The following is a 19257-nucleotide window of genomic DNA, read 5'->3' as shown; positions in this document are numbered from 1 at the left end:
GTTTAAAATGACAGATGTTTAATTATTTTTTTATTGCTGAAGTAGCCTAAGTGTTGAACTTTATTCTCCTGTGGTGTCACTATATGAGTACATGAACGCATGAATTTCATCTGCAGAGCTGCTCTGAGAGTCACTTCATGAGCATTTCACCATTTCATTTGATAAAATCATTTGTCATATCACATACACACAGAAACTTCACAACATCATTTTATACAGTCCTGCTGATGTGTGTGTGTCTGTGTTTTACTTTTCAGTATGTCTCGGGACAGACATGAAGCTGACTTTACCCTCCAGTCTTGAGAATCATTATGAGATGCTCAGGCTGCTGTACACGGGCTGTCAAGTTGTTCATGGTAACCTGGAGATCACACATCTGCAGGGAACTCCAGACCTCTCCTTTTTGCAGGTACGGGACTGTCATGTGTTTGTGTGTGTTAGAACGGTGTCATGTTAGCAGCCCCTAAATGAATAACTAATGTTCGTTGCGACGGAAGTGAATCAATCAAAACTAACTTTAGCTGGACAATAACTTTATTCTAGAGCTGCTGTAAAGCCAAATCAATCGCTGTTACTTTAATTTCCTATTATCACTGTAAAGCTACTTTGAAACAATCTATATTGTTAAAAACGCTGTATAAATGAAGGTGGCTTGACTTGACTGTGTTAGGGTAGCTCTTTATTATACAGCAGCTAGATTTCTTTGGTGCTCAAGCATTTCCAAACTCCTGTTCATTTTCTTGCCATTGTGTAAATAATCACATTATAATGAATAATGTGTGTGTGTGCCTGAGTTTGACCAGAGCATATTTCTGAAAGTCTGCAATACCCTTTTATAGAGATACTTCGGGTTTAAATTTCATAGGCATAATCATTTTTTAAAAGTTCAAGGCTTAAAGGGTACTGCATAACAGGAATGACCCATCCTAACATCCTATTGCAAGTAAAAGTTTGCCTTTAAATGTAATTTGGTTTTAATTTGATTTAATTTGGCTCATTTTTGTCTGCAGGAGATTGTGGAGGTTCAGGGGTATGTGCTGATAGCTCACGTCTCAGTGCGTTCAGTTCCTCTGGACAATCTGCGGATCATACGAGGCAGTCAGCTGTATAACTCCAGCTATGCTCTCACAGTACATAACAACATCAACAACAGCCAGGTGGGACTCGGCCTGAGAGAACTACGCCTCAGGAGTCTTACAGGTAAGAAGTGTGGCACTTACAAGCATTAAGTCAAATTTATATTGGGTAATTATAGATTTAAGAGTGAAAGTCATATTACTGGCTACTTTTATTTTTTTCAGTCTATTTCAGTTTAAGCTATGTTAATTTAAACTCACTCACATGTCATCATCGCGTACCATGAGGCTAAGCAGAGTTGACAGACAGTCACTGAGCGCCGCAAACAAACAGCAGCCGCTTTTTACAGTTCCTCCTGAGCCAAAACAACAAGCTTATGCTGCCTTCACGCAATGTTGTAATTACCGTAATTAAGAGATGGCGACCCTCTATAATGGGACATTTTTTTCCCCCTGTCTCAAAACTCTCAATCACGTGACTTCTTATTGAATTCTTTATGCTCAGGTCCAAAATATTTCATTGACTAGAAATTACTCTTTGTGTTTGCATTCTCTATAAAATTATTTTAAAAAATTGTTGTACAGTCATGAAAACAGAAACTTGTGAGTCAAATTATTGACTGTTTCACAGAAATCCTGCTCGGCGGGGTTTATATTTGGGGAAATCCTCAACTTTGCTTTCCTCGGAATATTAATTGGAAAGACACTGTTACAACAGTTGAAAACAAACTGCTGCACCTGCAAGACATTCCAAAGAACTGTGAGTGAACTATCCTATTACACATTACACTATTCGAGGCATTATATACTTGTTATTGCTCAATAGTAATGATCTTTTTTCAGGTCCTCTTTGTTCTTCTGCTTGTGGGTCCGGTGGATGTTGGGGAGAAACAAATCAGGACTGCCAAACATGTGAGTGTCATTGACATATTTGTATTTTTTCGTGTTTGATAAAAAATGTTTGTTTTTTTTGCCATGAATTCAGTATAATTGAATCAAGATTCCCAGTCCATCTCATATTTAATAAATACATTTTCATGCCCCTAAATGCTCTAATTTATATGACAGTATTTAACCTAGTTTATACAAGAGAAAATGTCTGATCAGTTCAGTTCTGCATTCCCTATAAGAGAATAAATAGACACAGTTTGACCAAATGAAATATCTAACTATTTGTGTTTTGTCGGGAAACGTAATGGAATTCTTCCCCTGAGACAATTCTGAATCTTGTTAGACATGTATGATACACCATTGCGTGTACCTCTTTCTCTGCAGTGACGTCTGTGCAATGCTCATCTGGCTGTTCGCGCTGTAAGGGTCCGAATCCCAATGATTGCTGTCATGTGCAGTGTGCTGCTGGGTGCACGGGGCCGAAAGACTCTGATTGTCTGGTAAAAAGATCATTAATATTGCATTTATATCATTCATGTCTAACTGACATATAATAATAACTGTTTCATCCTATTTTTGCATGTTTAGGCCTGTCGTCACTTTAATGACAGTGGGACGTGTAAAGACAACTGCCCCCCTCCCACCTTCTATGACCCAACCTCCTTCCAATCCAAACCTAACAAGGACAAAAAGTTCAGCTTTGGAGCCACATGTGTTAAACAGTGTCCCCGTATGTCAAACGTTTAATTAGCTAACAATACAATATCTTGCTGTATGTCCAAAGGTCTTGCCTTTTCTTTCTCTTCATAAGTAATACTGCACTTTCTACTTCTTTAGATAACTATTTGGCCATGGAAGTGGCATGTACAATGGTCTGCCCTAAATCTAACAAGGAAGTCATCACTGTCGACCCAGATGGACAAGAATCACAGAAATGTGAAAAGTGTGAAGGAGAGTGTCCAAAAGGTCTGTATGTGTGTATGTTTTTGGCTGAAACATACTGTATACACGCTAATACATGGCCGCTACTGATTCTAGCTAGCTACACAAACTTGATTTTAAGTGTCGTTGAGTTCCAAAATCTGTGAGAAAGCCATTCATAACACAAGTTGTATTCTTAAAGTTTTTCCAAAATAGTTTATAAATACACACACTACCTGTCAAAAGTTTGGAATAATTAATATCAAAAAGGCTGCATTTATTTGATAAAAAACAGTAATATAGACAATAAACCTTTTCTATATAAATATATTTTAAAATGTAATTTATTCCTGTGATGGCAAGGATCATACTCCATATGATCATGTCACATGATCCTTCAAAAATCATTCTAATATATGCTGTTTAACATTTTTGTGGAAACCGTGATACACTACAATGCATTAAATTGATCAAAAGTTAAAAAAACATAATTATTCCAAACTTAGTAGTGTATAAATACTATGTGTGCATAATTTATTTTATTCTTATTGTAGTATTAATTTATGCATGTTCTGTCTGTTAGTGTGTTATGGGCTAGGAATGGGAAACCTTCAGGGGGTGACAGTGGTGGATACCACCAACATTGGCATGTTCATTGGCTGTGAGAAGATCTACGGCAGTTTGGCTTTTCTTTCAGACTCCTTCGAAGCGTAAGCAAGGACCTCTTTCACCTACAAATTACAATGCCGTCATCATCTACTCAGCCGTTATGTTGCTCGTCCTCTTGCTTCTGTGAAATGAAAATGAAAAAAATGAAGATAATACAAAAAATTTTTACAAAAAAAGCAGAAAGACTCATAAAAGTGGTCCATATGATACATGCGCTATAATCCAAGTCTTCTGAATACATGCGGTAGCTTTGTGTGAGGAACAGACTGAAATTTAAGTCATTATTTATTGATCATTTTCACCTCTGCTGCAGCTCTCAAACATGTTTCAATTTACGTGTGAAGAGACACTTTAGAACAATTCCATTTGCTGTCATTAGCTATGTTTGCATCCACTTATTTTATTCAAGTTTTGGGATATCGCATAAAAAACGGTGTATGGAAAATCTTAAACCTGCCCATTCGCCTCTGAACGCAAGATAGCATGAAAGCATTTGTTACTGCGGTTTCATCTGAATGCTCTGAGGCGCATGTAATTTATTATATAGGAAATAATTGCTCACAGGCTTCCCTGGCTGCAGCAACTATTTATTATTTTATTACTGATACTTTGAGCCAATTTCCCAGGAAGATTTTATTCTTGAACACATGGGATGGAAACATTGCTTTATTCCTCAATTTTTTTGCACAAGTTTAATTAGCAACTTAGCTATTGACTTCAAACTTGACACAAAGTGTCTTGACATGCAAAGTTTGAATTTGTGTATGCTTTTAGAATACTTTATGGTGCTTTTGGCCCTTTTTAGAGTTTGAATATGTGAGTCAAAGTCATATGGGTTTAGAATAACTTGAGGGTGAATAACTAACTGACCTTAAAACTTTTCTTCTTATTTCAGATTTTCCATACATGATTGATTGGTATTGTTATACCTATTGTTACACTTATAATGTTAAAGTATATTGTCTTGTCAATACAGTAATGCAGTTACCAATTCATCTGGACTGCAGTTGAGTGACCTTGAGAAGTTGAAGTCGATAAAAGAAATCACAGGTGAAGATCTCAGTTCAACTGCATTTATAAAGAAAATACAAGTCGATAGATCCAAGATCAGTGCTTTGAGAACTAAAATCTACATAGCAATATGCTACTAGCTGTACCAGTGTATCATTAAATTAATTTTGCATTTTAAATAACATTATATTTGTATTTTAGGATATCTGTACATAGATGCATGGCCAGATTATTTGCTTAATCTGAGTGTTTTTGAAAACTTGAAGGTGATCAGAGGAAGAATGCTTTACAAGTAAGTATATCTGTCTTTTTTCCCTCTTTTCCCGTTTCCTAATCCAGTCTTTAAACACATTATTTGCTAGACTGTTTACCCACTTTCTTGTTTGTCTGACGTCTAGTTAGACTTATCAAACCTGCAGTTTCTTATTAGTTGTAAAGGTTAATGATTATCCTCTACACCTGCTGCATGATGTATCTTTTTTCTTTTCTTTCAACCCCTCAAGCCAGTTCTAACTAGACAGACTGTGAGAAAGGAATGTGCCTAGTTAATCTATAAAATTGTAGGTAATTTTTCCACACTTTAGTCAAAATAAAGATTGACGCACACAAATGGGTGTATGATAGACTAGTAGCTTTAACATTTGAAACCCACCAAGAACAATTCATCATCATAGCAAGGACATTTGCACATGCAAACTGGTCATTTTTTCTGCATAAATGTATAAGTCTAGTATCTTGTTGCCTTATAATGTAGTTTTCGGTTTATCTCTCTGCAGGGGTGTTTTGTCTTTGGGAGTTCAGTCTTTGCAGATCGAGTCGCTCGGGTTGCGTTCCTTGCGCAGTGTCACTGGAGGTTTAGTACTGTTTCATAATAACTCCAGACTGTGCTACACCTCCTCTTTGCCCTGGTCCCCTATGCTCCACCCCACACAGGCACCCAACCTCATCACCAGCGGCAACCAAGACCCGCAAACATGTGGTAAAAGACCATTATATTTAACCCTGTTCGGATGGTGATTGTTTCTCATGGGGATGTAGTGTAATTTTTTATTGCTGTCTAAATCTAGAATGTCAGTGTTTTTCTCCCACCACCCACATAAAAAAATAATGGCCGAGATAGTTTTTTTTTTTTTTTTTTTAACAAACACAAAGGTTGTGTGGTAATTAAATTGCTGTCTGAATCCACATCTCTGTGTTTACAAGAAGAGTTCAATCCAAAAGTTGTTCTGCTAATCCTTTTGACCACTGCCAATCATTGTACGGTAAATGTTGCACTTTGCGGTAATGTGCACACATTTAAAATATGGACACTTTTATTAGTGAAATGCTGGAAACTGTTTACAAGAATTATATAACGTCACCGTTCCACTACAGTTATTATAGTGTGCAGTACGTTTTTTTTTTATATATATATATATGTATTATACACATTTATATAAATTAGCACTTGTCGGGTCATATAAGTGTTTTGGTAACTTATTTCTGCTAATTTCCACATTTTTAAAATTACATCCATAATTTTAAGAGATGAAAAAACAGAAAACTATTTAAACTACAGCACGTCATTTAACCTATTTTTCAATAGGAAATTTAAATGATTTAATCATTTACATTAATATTATTAAATTAAATAAGAATTCATTAATTGTCCAAGCAATAACAAGAAATGGGAGAAAACAGCGATTCACCTATCGCGATTTTTTGGTTTTACGAGTTTAAAATCGATTTTTTTTATGCTAGAATCGATATTAATACAAATTGAATTGCTTTATTTTTGTCCTTGCTTATAGACGAGGTTGACAGAAGTTAGCCACTTTTGTTCCAACAGAGGATAATATGTGTTGTTATCTATGAGGGTTTAGTGACGGAATATCTCAAGTGGGCGCGTGAAAGCGGCGCGAGACTGAATGCACTGAAAAGCCCTTGCGCTACTCATGCTGAGAGAGATATAAGACAGTAGAGCTGCACGATTCATCTTTAAAAGACTGTAATCTCGATTCAAACACCCATGCGATCTTCTTCCAATTCGTCTGTCTATTAAACCTTTGACAAAACCATATCGCAACATTCAAATCTGTGTTGCCGCTGACCAAAACAGTGTTTTCAACCTCATAGTATCATTATTTCTGTGATACAAGAGTTAAAATGATTATAAGCACTGGGATGAAAGTTTAAAGTTCAAAGATACAATCTGATGTCTACGGTAGCGATCAAAATAGAGTAAATCAGCTTTTGATAGAAACTCTGTGCTTAAAATAACGCATTTATCAATTACATCGACAAGTGACTGTTAAAAAATGTATTTTTTATTGAATCATTAATTCAAGAGAATGTAGTACTGTATGATGCTTCTGAAATAAAACTCAGAAAGATGTGATGAATTGTTTTTGTAAATATGACTCATCTTATACATCTTGTACAGTCTGTATAAGTGTATGATTTAGCTTGTCCCCATTGTCTAGTGTTTAAAAAAAATTGCAATACAAAATCCTGAAAACAGTGTGTGGCTAAGCATGGCATGCAGTAGAGCGACTATATGCAGATCATAGCCTTGAGTGTCTTGTTGTTTTTTAAAACAGTCACAACATATTTGAAATATTATGTAGACACATTCTTAATGGCATCCTTGCAGTAGTCATTGTGTAAAACTTGATTTCAAAAATGATTTAATATTTACAACTAATTTAGAAAACGCTTTATTTTGATGACCCACTTAAGACATTCTACTAACTATAAGTTACTTTGCAACTTATTCTACTAACCCTAACACCTAACCCTAATTTAACAGTCAACTTACACAAATGTAGTTTGTTCACACTTTTTAGTTTCCCATAATGAATAATATTTCATTACATGCTTGATTATGGAACCAAACTGGACATTCTTCTCTCTCTTGTGTAGTTTCAGAGGGAAGAATCTGTGACCCCCTATGTACGGATGCAGGCTGCTGGGGGCCGGGACCAAGTCAGTGTGTGTCGTGTGTGAATTACAAACGTGGGACGGAGTGTGTGGAGCAGTGTAATGTCCTGCAGGGGTGAGTACAGTATAAATAAGCAGATTTTTAATTTGTTGTTGTGCTTTGTTATGTTTACGTACATAAATACAAGTAGAGTTCATATCGATTATTGAATGTTGAATTTTGTGCACAGGGCTTTTCCACTATGTCAGTATCTGTTAAAGGTAGGGTAGGCAATTTCGGAGAGGCTAACAATAGCAAGCTTTGAAAGCATAAGATCCCACCCTCCCTTCAGAAGTTTACTTATAGTCTCAAAGCACATAACATTACAATAATAATGAATGTAAACAACTTACAGAGCTCTTACTTGTACTACCTGATTGATGCAGATTAATTTCGGCGTTGATAGTGTAGACAGAAACGCAAAAAATCTGAGTCTGAGGACGTGAACAACTCCTTAGAATGCCACGGGTTGCCATCTCGTAATTATGGTTGCGACATGGCGTGAAAGCAGCATAAGCTTGTTGTTTTGGTTTAGGAGGAAGTGTAAATGGCGGCTGCTATTTGTTTTATGGCTGCCGGTGACTTGTCTGTCCACAACTCTGCATAGCCTTACGGAATGTGCTGATGATGTGTGATGTCTGCGTGGGCATCATATCATTGCGCAACGATTGGACAAACATTTTTTGGTCCTGAGACTTCCACAGCAGATATATGTCCATTTTTAAATATTTAGACCACTTCTATTATTGATTGCTTTTAGGATTTGAAGAGAGTGTTTTAACCAGTATTACAAAAAACTGCCTACCCTACCTTTAATGTAATACAATAAAGAATGCAGATTTATATGTTGTTGTTATAGAAGTTGGTTTTAAACTCTTAATGTTTATCTCTACATCAAATGCATTTTCCACAGGTCATTCCGGGAGTTTGTGGATGGAGTTAACTGTGGTCCTTGCCATCCAGAGTGTCGACCAGTCAACGGCTCTGCCTCCTGTACAGGCCGAGTAAGATGCAAATGCAAAATTCAAAAACAAATATATATATATATATATATATATATATATATATATATACACTACCGTTCAAAAGTTTGGGGTCAGTAAGATTTTTTAATGTTTTTAAAAGAAGTATCTTCTGCTCATCAAGGCTGCATTTATTTGATAAAAAACAATAAAAAAACAGTAATATTGTGAAATATTATGACAATTTAAAATGACTGTTTTCTATTTTAATATATTTTAAACTGTAATTTATTCCTGTGATCAAAGCTGAATTTTCAGCATCATTACTCCAGTCTTCAGTGTCACATGATCCTTCAGAAATCATTCTAATATGATGATTTGATGCTTAAGAAACATTTATGATTATTATCAATGTTGAAAATAAATAAATGCAGCCTTGGTGAGCAGAAGATACTTCTTTTAAAAACATTTAAAAAATCTTACTGACCCCAAACTTTTGAACGGTAGTGTATATATAAAATATTCTACGTTTTTTTAATATTGTCACCAAAAAAATAAATAATTCATTATTTACTCACCTTTATGTCGTTTCAAACCTGTACAACTTTCTTTCTGTGGAACACAAAAGAAGTTTATCTGAACGTTGTTCACGCTGCTATTTTCCATACAGTGAAAGAAAAATGAACAAAAATGCACCATAAAAGCACCAAAAGTCAAAGTCAACTTTATTATGATTTTTAGTACATCACATGGTACTTGATAAAAGATAAACGCAGTTCCTCAGTTCCAAGAAGTGATACAAAAACAAAACATTTTTTTTTTCCTTTTGTGTTCCGTGGAAGAAAGCAAGTAATACAAGGTACATTTTTAATTTACATTTTGTACATTAAAATAAGCCATATTTCGCCCTTTTACAAATTCTTGATTTTGTTTTTCTACTAGAATAGGTTTTCATGCTTTAATAATAATTCAACAATAATAATTTTTAAAAACACATTATTTTTCACCTATTTTATATAATTGCAGCACCTAACTTTAACTAAACTAGTTTGTTTAGTTCCTGTCTCTATGAAGCCCCTCCTTCTGAAAAGTGCAGTCCACTCTGATTGGATGGCAGGACCAGTGTGTTGTGATTGGTCAACCGGTTCAAATGTGTTTTGGAAATGTTACGCCCCTTTACCATAACTGGTAGTTTTAACATTACTGACGCAACTCAACCAGGCCTCGCCATTTTCTTTGCTCATACCTTGGCGAGGAATTATTTAAATGAGGAATATTGTACCATGTACGTTCCTGGAAGAAAAATGAAGACTACAATCGAGGAGTTTCAGGAAATTCAGAAACAGTGCTTTACTGATATAGAGTCATTTCTTTTTTGAGTGACATTTTTCATGCTCAAACAGCAACATACACACTAAAGAAAGTTGAACATGTAAAGAAAGCATAATTAGGTCCCCTTTAAGGTTTTAACTGTGTTTCTTGTGCAGGGTCCAGATCAGTGTAAGGAGTGTATGCACTTTCAAGATGGAAACGTATGTGTTGAGCGCTGTCCCAGTGGAGTGAAAGAGGACCAGCACACAGTGTGGAAATACTTCAATGCTACGGGACACTGTCTGCCCTGTGAGACCAACTGCAGCGTCTCGTAAGTCCTTCACTGAGTTCATGGATTGTTATCCCACTTTTTTATATCAGGCCATGAGCAACAATTTAGGATTTGGAATTCATTTTTTGTTTTGTATTTACTGTCAGGTGTCCATTGGATGATAGGGGGTGCCCGATCCAACAGAAAACTGGGTAAGACATTATTAAATGTGTATGTATGCAGAATACTCATATTCATTAGTAGTGTTTCCCAAAGCAAGTATCACATATACTGCTCATACTTAGGGTTAGGGATTTGACCAAACCTATAATCTCAAGTTTTAAACTGCGTAACGTGCAACTTGTGAATCCTCAAATGTGTTTAAGTGAGAGGTGGACTGTTACTTTTCTAAGTGGTTGAAATTATGCTATTCGTCTGGTGGGCATTAAAACAAGGCAGAAATTTTTTATTTACTTCAAAAGAGGGACTTGAGAAAATCTAGCGATCTGAATGTAATAGGTACTGAAATGTGGTTTCATGAAATGTGGGGTGGGCTATTTAGACTTGGCAAACACTACAAAAAATGTTTATTTAGAAATCTAGTTATTAATCATAGCTATAGAGTAAAGCTTTAACTATAGACAGCACAGTCCTGCTTAAATCTAATTGTTTGTTATGAAAATCCTGCAGGGCTGGGACAACAGTCGCAATCACAATTGGTGGAGTGTTTCTCTTTTTAATTTTGCTGGCGCTGCTGGTGTTTTACCTGCGACGACAGAAACACCAGAAAAAGAAAGAAACCTTGAGGAGAATTCTACAAGAACATGAGGTCAGAACAGAGTGTTTCACTTGCATGTAGAATTTGTTTTCGAAATACTGACACTTTCATAACTCAAAATCAGTCTAAAAGGAGCATTTATTGATACTAAGAGGCAAAAATCTAATTTTGAAGTTGTGCAACTTTCTTATGTCGGCTAGATGTATGCATTAGGGTTTTTCTGCCAACATTTACACATCTAGGGCCCTATCTTGCACCCAGCGCAATTTACTTTGTACACCGACGCATGTATCATTCCTATTTTGCACCCGACGCACAGCGGACTTTTCCCTCCACAGACGCAGGTCGGTAAATTAGGGAATGAACTTGCGTTCCCGGGGGAGGTTCAGCGAAAAGAGGAGCCGTGTTCCGGAGCAAACGTTCCCTGGTGCTATTTTGCAGTTCCAGAAAACAATTCAGCACTATTCAGATGCTATTTTAAGGGCGCATGCTTGGCCATAATGTAGCGTGTGCACAACGCGCATACACTTTGCTTCTCTCATCTACATGCAGCAGTTCCCATTTTTGCAAATCATACATAATTACAAGGAAAAAATATTACCACAGAGGGAAATCATTATGGTGTCCATGAAGATGTGAAAAAAATTGGCATAAATCTAGCTTACACATTTACCCAAATTATTATACGCCTGTTTAACCGAAGCTAATTTGGGTGGGTTTCTCCCATCCCCATACAATGTCACTTCTCTGTCTTTTACGGCCCTGACGAGAACATCGGTCTGCTTGGCTGTGAACCGCTCCTGGCATGTGCCTGGCAAATCCGTCGTTATAATAGCAATCCGCCATGGAACAATCCGCCAAGCGCGCCTGATTTTTAAAGGGAATGTGAGATGACGCTCTGATTGGTTTATTGCATGTTACGCCCAAACCACACCTATGAGTAATGTAGCTACTTCAGACCAACCCATTTTAGATTTCCGTTGGATCCGCCCACAAATTTACTTGCGTTTCGCGTTTGATACTTGCGTTTCAGATCGTTAAAATAGGGCCCCTATTCTTTGTTGAAAATCAGCTGATTTTGAAATTGACGTTAGCATGTTGCAAGCTATCAACTCATTCAAGCATACAAATACATAGCACATGCAAATACTGGGTAGGATAGTGCATTTTAATTAGAATTAGATTTTTTTGGTACTTGATCTTTTTTTTTTATAATTTACATTTTACAAAATATTTACATATGAAGTTAATATTTGAATAATTAAACAACATATTAACATGGTCACGGTTGGTTCTCTGATGTTGGTCGATTGTCACATGACATGCAAATAATTAGATAAAGTGTTTAATAGTTTTTAAGTGTTTTATTTTGACTTTGTAGCTGGACTTTAAAATGAACTCAAACCTCTTTTTACTTGTGATAGTGTCTCATTCCACATCACTTTCACACTTATGTTTTGGAACAGATTTTGCATCTGCAGAGTGCCTACGATTCCATAAAAGCCTATGTAGGCAGCAAACTAGGTTGTGGAACTGAGTCTATTGTTCCTAAACATAAAGTAAATAAGAACTAATAATAAGAGTATAATATAGGAAAGTCTGCTAGACTTTGTGCTGTTCCTGGGCCCTTTAATTGTATCGAATATCGGTTGGTCATGCTAATGCATTTCTTCTGTTTATGCAGTCTGTTTGGTTTGACTACTTCACATTTAGTTTTGTAGTCTTATGGCATCTCAATTTTTCCTGAAGCTGGTGGAGCCACTGACCCCGAGCGGAGCGATGCCGAACCAGGCTCAGATGCGTATTCTCAAGGAGACAGAGCTGAAGAAACTCAGAGTGCTGGGCTCTGGAGCCTTCGGCACAGTCTATAAGGTCAGACACTGCACACAGTAAGAAAAGAGAGATATCTGTTACCCTTCCTCATCATATCAATGTTAGTTTTTTTAGCCAGTCACCTGAGCTGCTGGAAAATGACTTCGTAGACTGGCTGATGGCACCACAAAATCTCAAACTCTTCACTAGTGACTATAAAGGCAGCCTTTTATTTGATAATCGCACTAAGCTATATCAAGATTATCGCACACCCCCATGTACGTTTGATATAATTATTAGCTTTTCATCAACTCATGAACCAACCACAGTTCCCTTTGCGAACCCTGTCTGGGAAACCCTGTTCTACATTATTGTTCTTAAAGTAGTTTAACCCTATTCATGCAGAGTTTATTTCATCTCACCAGGGTATATGGGCTCCTGATGGGGAGAACGTCAAGATTCCAGTGGCCATCAAAGTTTTGCGTGAGAACACCTCGCCTAAAGCCAACAAAGAGATCTTGGATGTGAGTGTGTTGATTACATTCCTATATTTTGTTGCAATATTAATTTCCTGTTATAAACATTCAGAAGACTCTTCTTCCTAATGATGGCAAGTGTTTATTTTGTATGTGGATATGTGTGACTTTAAAGTGTTTTGTCTATGTGTGTTTATGTGTTTTATCTATATGCTATTCACAGGAGGCATATGTGATGGCGGGTGTAGGGAGCCCACATGTGTGCCGCTTGCTAGGCATCTGTCTGACATCAACGGTTCAGCTGGTTACTCAGCTTATGCCATACGGATGCTTGTTGGACTATGTCAGAGAAAACAATGACCGAATCGGCTCTCAGTACCTCCTCAGCTGGTGTGTACAGATTGCAAAGGTAAGACATCTACAGAATGTGACATGCACTGATGGTGGAAGACTCTGTGGTATGTTGTTGCAGTTTAGTGTTTCACACAGGATTTTGTGAGACTATTACATTTCTTCACTTACAAGAGTTTTTATTTCAGAGGAAAACAGTTTACAAATGTGTCTCATAAATCTAGTGACTGATGAATGGGGTTTCGCTAAGAAGCCTATCACCTTCGAGTTCTTACAAAACGATCCAATGGCAAAACAATGCCATGGGTCTGCGAAACTCCGCCCCACCTCGTGGGTGTAAAGGAAGCAGCACAGCAATCTCGCATTATGTTTTTGCTTCGGAGCCGAGTGTTCTCTTCACTCCTCTCCACTGCAAGCTGTCTACGAGATCTAGATACGAGACGAGCGACTCTTCAGCGGTGTTGGTGTGACGGCGTGTTCCAGCGAGATCTCATTCCTGCTGCTGGTCTGTGCAGTAATCTGCCAACAAGTGTGTGTTTCTCCCTGGGCGCTTCAGCACTGCTGTTGAGTTTTATCCTCTCTAAAAGAGCTGCATGCTGCGCGTCTTTTTAAAGATGTCTCGCCCGTGTATTTCTGGGTGCGGTAGACAGATTAATTCTGCTGATGGGCATGAACGTTGCCTGACGTGTTTGGGTTTAAATCACGCTCAGGCAGCATTGCCCGAGTCTGATCCACAACTGACTGCCATGCTTTCCCGGGACTTTCTAGTCGCAGGAAGGCGCCCCAGCCCGTACCAGCCCCGCAGCCTGCCGAACGCCAGGCGATTCGGCGCTCCCGTTACGGGCAGCTCAGAGATGGGTTGCAGTTCTTTCCAGAGAGTGGTTAGTCACTCCGCCTCCCACGTCTGGGCCAGTCATTCCGCCTTGCTGCCCCATCGTGGGTACGGGCACACTCCACTCGGAGTGTGGCCTCCTCTTGGGCTCTAGCGCATGACGCCTCACTAACAGACATCTGCAGGGCTACAGGCTGGGCGACACCTAACACATTCGCAAGATTCTACAATCTCCGAGTGGAGCCAGTGTCCTCTTGTGTACTCGCTTCAAGTAGCCGGTAACTAGGATCTGCTCAGGTGTCTTCACTTGCTCGCCATTCCACTCCTCGGGCTGGATACGTGCGATATTCTCCTCAGGTGAGTTTCTCCGGGAAGAATGTTGCTTTCTCCAGCACTGTTGACGTCAACGCCAGAGTTATCCCTGCGGCAGCTTTCGTGTTGACTAGTGCCTCCATGTGCATGGTTTCCCCCTTGGGCGACCCCCACATGTGTATTTCCACTGTAATCCTCTTTGAGCGTGTGTCTTTCCCTTGGCAAGCCACCTTCCCACCCTTGGGGTTGATAGATTCCACCCTGCGGGCTGGACACTCCAGTGTTCTCCATTTGCAGCCCGCTCGCGGATCATATGTGTATTCTGTAAGTCTTGGTATTCTTGTGTTAAGTAGGAGTCCTTCGTCCGTGCTAGTCTCATGAACGAAGGACTCAGACTTGCGCAGGGCACTGGAAGACAGCCGCTGTGGCGTGATTGAACTGGGATCCCATTCGTCAGTCACTGACGTAACTCAGAGTGACTGAACGAAAGGGAACGTCTCAGTTACGTATGTAACCCTCGTTCCCTGAGGAGGGAACGGAGACATTTAATAAGCAATTTAATAAGCACACAAAGCCAGATCTCGATTTTAGATGGATTGAAAGATGCTTTGCTAAAGCAATGGTGCAAAACAATGTTCGAGATCTTTTATGTTATGAGAAGTGTAAAAATACACAGTAAGGGAAAACAAAGGGAAACACTACAGTTACTCACATTAGGGCTTTTCACACTGCGCTTTAACCCAGGTTATGGTTCTTCTAAACCTTACTTTTAACCCTGGATAAAGATATATTCCACAATTGTAATTTAGAAGCGGGGCTAATCAATGAAACTGACTTTAACCCAAGAATTAGGAACCTTAAACGCAGGGATTAGGAATGTACAATGTGAAATGTCAGTTTATGAATACCCAGGATTAATTGTTAACCCCAGGTAAATTATGAAAATTTAAATTCTGTCATGACAACTGAGATTGGCATGTAATGGATGTGGAAATGCTAACGCTGCTGCTCCTGTTGATTATTGCTGCTGCTGCTGCAGAGCAAGTATAGAGACTTGGTACTGCCCATACATTCACAGACTTGCTGCTGCTACACATATAACATACATGAAATAACCCCGTAGAAGATCTATACAGGTGGAGCTGGGGAAGGTGGAGGGTTTCTGAAAGTGCGCTGCAGACTGCTAACAGCAAACAATGCCAAGTATTTGAATGTTGAGCAGCAAGCTCATTGGCTGCTGATGCCACAGCAACCAATCAGCTGCGCTATGTAGATAACGATGTGATCGCTAAAAAATTTAGTTAAGGACCCATCAGCCTGCGCCATCTAGAGTTTAATGACAGAACTTTGCATTTATGCAAATTATATTATAATTAAATTAGAAATTATATAGTGTGAAACGTGAAGCAAGTTAACACAGGATTCCATTTACCCGGGGTTTAGAATGACCCAGGGTTAACAATCTCTATTCGTTATTCTATTCCCTATTCCCCAGCCACTTGTGCTCATGTTCTCATGTTTGGTTCTTTGTGTACCCAGGGAATGAGTTACCTTGAAGAAGTGAGGCTGGTTCACAGAGACCTTGCTGCTAGGAATGTTCTAGTCAAAAACCCAAACCATGTGAAGATTACAGACTTTGGGCTTGCCAGACTGCTGGACATAGATGAGAAGGAGTACCACGCTGATGGGGGAAAGGTGTGTGTTTTACATGTTGCTTTGGTTGAACTGCCGAAACAGATTTGGAAACAGCTCGAATGTAGATAAATCTTCTATCCTGCATGTATTGAGAATAAGTCTATGTGTGTGTTGAGTAGGTGCCAATCAAATGGATGGCGCTGGAGTCCATATTACACAGGAAGTTTACTCACCAAAGTGATGTATGGAGCTATGGTCAGTATCCGCATGGGTTTACAGTTGCTCTGCTGTAATTGATAACCCTCTGGTTTAAAATAACCTTTGAGGCTTGGCTCTTTCCATCTCAGGGGTGACTGTATGGGAGTTGATGACCTTTGGCATGAAGCCATATGACCTCATACCAGCGCGGGACATTCCAGAACTACTGGAGGGGGGAGACAGACTCCCCCAGCCGTTAATCTGTACCACGGACGTCTACATGATCATGGTCAAATGTTAGTGTTAATTTCTAATGATGAATTTCCATAGTCATTTGAGTGCTTATTTGATTCAAATATGGATCTCAAATGTTAAAGTTAAGTCTGAATAACACAAAAAAAATATCATCTTTCAGTTACACTTTCCCCAAAAAGTGTACAGTAAATACTGTGGCTTTGTGGCACTTTCAGGACATTGCTGTTGGTTGTTTGATAGATTGTCTAGACACAGTAACTTTCTTCTGTGACTTCTGCATAGTGAATTTTGCTTGTTTTACAAACGAGAGACAAATCAAAATGATTTTCTCTGGCAATCAACACAATGTCACAGCAGCTGTCCATGAGGATTCATTTGTATTGAATATGTAGTCTAGAGGACTTTTTTGACCATATGACCTTATGCCAGGTTGGATGATCGATCCTGACAGTCGACCGCGATTTAAGGACCTGGTGGAGGATTTTACCATCATGTCACGTGATCCCCCACGTTTTGTAGTCATCCAAGTGCGTAAATATATAATTTTTTTTTCATTATGAACTTGTAAGGAATAATATAGGGCTGCATCGATCAACTACATTGATAAGCAATTAAATTTAATCTGTATGTAGTTACAACAAATAATCTATTTCTTCGAAAATTTTGGTATATAAAAGTTTTGTGAAAGTTCATTAACTTCCTGTTTAGATAAGATGATCTGCAAAATGGGAATATGTATAAGAATATAACAGCAAAATATAAATAAATATGGGAAATTAAAATGTTTCTCTACTTTAAAGTGCCAATGTTCTTGTGCATAGTGCAAACTGAGCAATTATGAGATATGTTGTCAACCATTTACATTATTGAGTTCAATGAGTTGTTGCAGCCCTAAAATAATATATTCCTATTTTTTTCCTGCTTTTTCCAGAATGACGATCAGATGAGTCTGTCGAATCCTGTTGATAGTGAGTTCTTCCGCATGCTGATGGCAGAGGAGGGGGGGAATGTGAAGGAGTTACTGGATGCGGAAGAATACCTGGTGCCTCAGCCCGGTGGCATCTTCAGCTCACAAGGAGAAATGAGAGCCAATGGACCCAGCAGACACCACTCTCACCGGGTCAGTGCTGATTTCAGTCCCTCAAATGCTACTATGGTTTGTCCCATTTTAAAAATCATGTTACTTTTTTTGTTTTTCTTCTTTAGAGTACAGACCAAGGTTTAGAGGTGGATGGTATGCCAAACGGGAGGGATTTGTACTCCTCCGTCAGCACGCTGGGGCAGAGTCAGTACCCAACTCTTCCTGTCGGGGCAACAGCCAATGCCATGTGGTCTGGGACACAGTACCCAACTTTAGTACGGAGCATATCACACCTTTCCGCTGGAGGCCAATCGGATTCTGTGTTTCTGGACGGTTACGTGGAGGACAACGGCCCTCCATCCAGTCCTGGTCGTTATTCTAAAGACCCCACCGTCCCTAACGGCATAGATGGAGAGCTGGAGACCTGGAGAGCTGGAGTGGATGGCCCTATTGGCTTCCTTTCAAACACACTGCCACGTGGAGCACACACACAACCAGGTGAGTGAAACATATCATTTGCAGTAAAGGCAACCCATTTTACTACCGGAATGTGACATAGGCCTATTTCTGGTTGAAATGGTATTTGGCACATTTTTTATGATGTCATCCAAAAGAAAGATTATTTTCCAAGGCAGACCAAGTTTTGATGAAATATGACAAAGACATAAATATATATATCTAGACATGCCATGCAGTCAAGACTCTCTGGTGACGTATTCAGGACTTCTCCAATCATTTTTCAACTACCCTCCAAGCTCACGTTCATTTGCCACTACTCTTGAGGGCAACAGACACATCTCCAAATCCAATCACCATCTGTTCCCTGCCCTGAATTTTTTCTTTTTCAATAATCCATATGTCACAATATATAATATATATATATATAATATATTTTGTTACTTTGGTTTCATCGCAAGCTAGGAAATGAGAGTGTATTGCAACATTGAGAACATGTTAACCAATAGCCAAATAGCAGTTTTAGACATTATAAAAAATGTCTAATATTGGCCATGGTACCACATTTATTCATTCATATTTTCGTGCTACGGTGCTAGCAATACAAAGTTTCAAATATCGTTTTGAATAGTACAAGCTAGAACAGGGAGGGATTAAAGGGGTCATCGCATTGACATTGACATTAAAATTCCTCAATGGTTGTGTAAAACAATACCCTTGTTACCTCAAATGTATGTCTCTTTAAATGATAATGAGCAATTACTCACCCCACCCCTCTCTTCCATGGGGGGTGTCGACACAAGACTGCCTTGGCGGACAGAATAGAGCTGGTAAGTCCCGCCCCCTCCGCTAACCCCGCTGGACCTCTAGGTTGAAAAATCGTCAATGCAAGTGAATGGGAGAAAATAATTATTTTCTGGTCCAGTTTGAATTTTGCCATGAATGTAAACATATGTTGTCTGTGAATTTTTTATATAATCTTTCGTGTGAAGAATGCTAC

General features: G+C 38.7%; 1 protein-coding gene across 1 annotated transcript in view; it reads left to right on the top strand.

The window, feature by feature from the left end:
- erbb2 (erb-b2 receptor tyrosine kinase 2) overlaps positions 1-19257 on the top strand; it is a 34677-nt gene that overhangs the window by 9861 nt on the left and 5559 nt on the right. Inside the window, exons 2-26 of the mRNA XM_079850450.1 lie at positions 258-409; positions 1011-1200; positions 1708-1836; positions 1920-1988; positions 2352-2467; positions 2556-2697; positions 2805-2933; positions 3472-3598; positions 4534-4607; positions 4770-4860; positions 5345-5547; positions 7470-7602; positions 8441-8531; positions 9977-10131; positions 10239-10283; positions 10762-10900; positions 12599-12721; positions 13087-13185; positions 13361-13546; positions 16172-16327; positions 16447-16522; positions 16615-16761; positions 17150-17247; positions 17652-17840; positions 17927-18299. Coding sequence (XP_079706576.1) covers positions 258-409; positions 1011-1200; positions 1708-1836; positions 1920-1988; positions 2352-2467; positions 2556-2697; positions 2805-2933; positions 3472-3598; positions 4534-4607; positions 4770-4860; positions 5345-5547; positions 7470-7602; positions 8441-8531; positions 9977-10131; positions 10239-10283; positions 10762-10900; positions 12599-12721; positions 13087-13185; positions 13361-13546; positions 16172-16327; positions 16447-16522; positions 16615-16761; positions 17150-17247; positions 17652-17840; positions 17927-18299 — 3432 coding nt within the window. The remainder of the gene's footprint in view (positions 1-257; positions 410-1010; positions 1201-1707; positions 1837-1919; positions 1989-2351; positions 2468-2555; positions 2698-2804; positions 2934-3471; positions 3599-4533; positions 4608-4769; positions 4861-5344; positions 5548-7469; positions 7603-8440; positions 8532-9976; positions 10132-10238; positions 10284-10761; positions 10901-12598; positions 12722-13086; positions 13186-13360; positions 13547-16171; positions 16328-16446; positions 16523-16614; positions 16762-17149; positions 17248-17651; positions 17841-17926; positions 18300-19257) is intronic.

Source organism: Squalius cephalus (assembly GCF_949319135.1).
Source record: "Squalius cephalus genome assembly, chromosome: 19".
NCBI classification, from domain to species: Eukaryota; Metazoa; Chordata; class Actinopteri; order Cypriniformes; family Leuciscidae; genus Squalius; species Squalius cephalus.
This window is presented reverse-complemented; position numbering and strand designations above follow the sequence as displayed.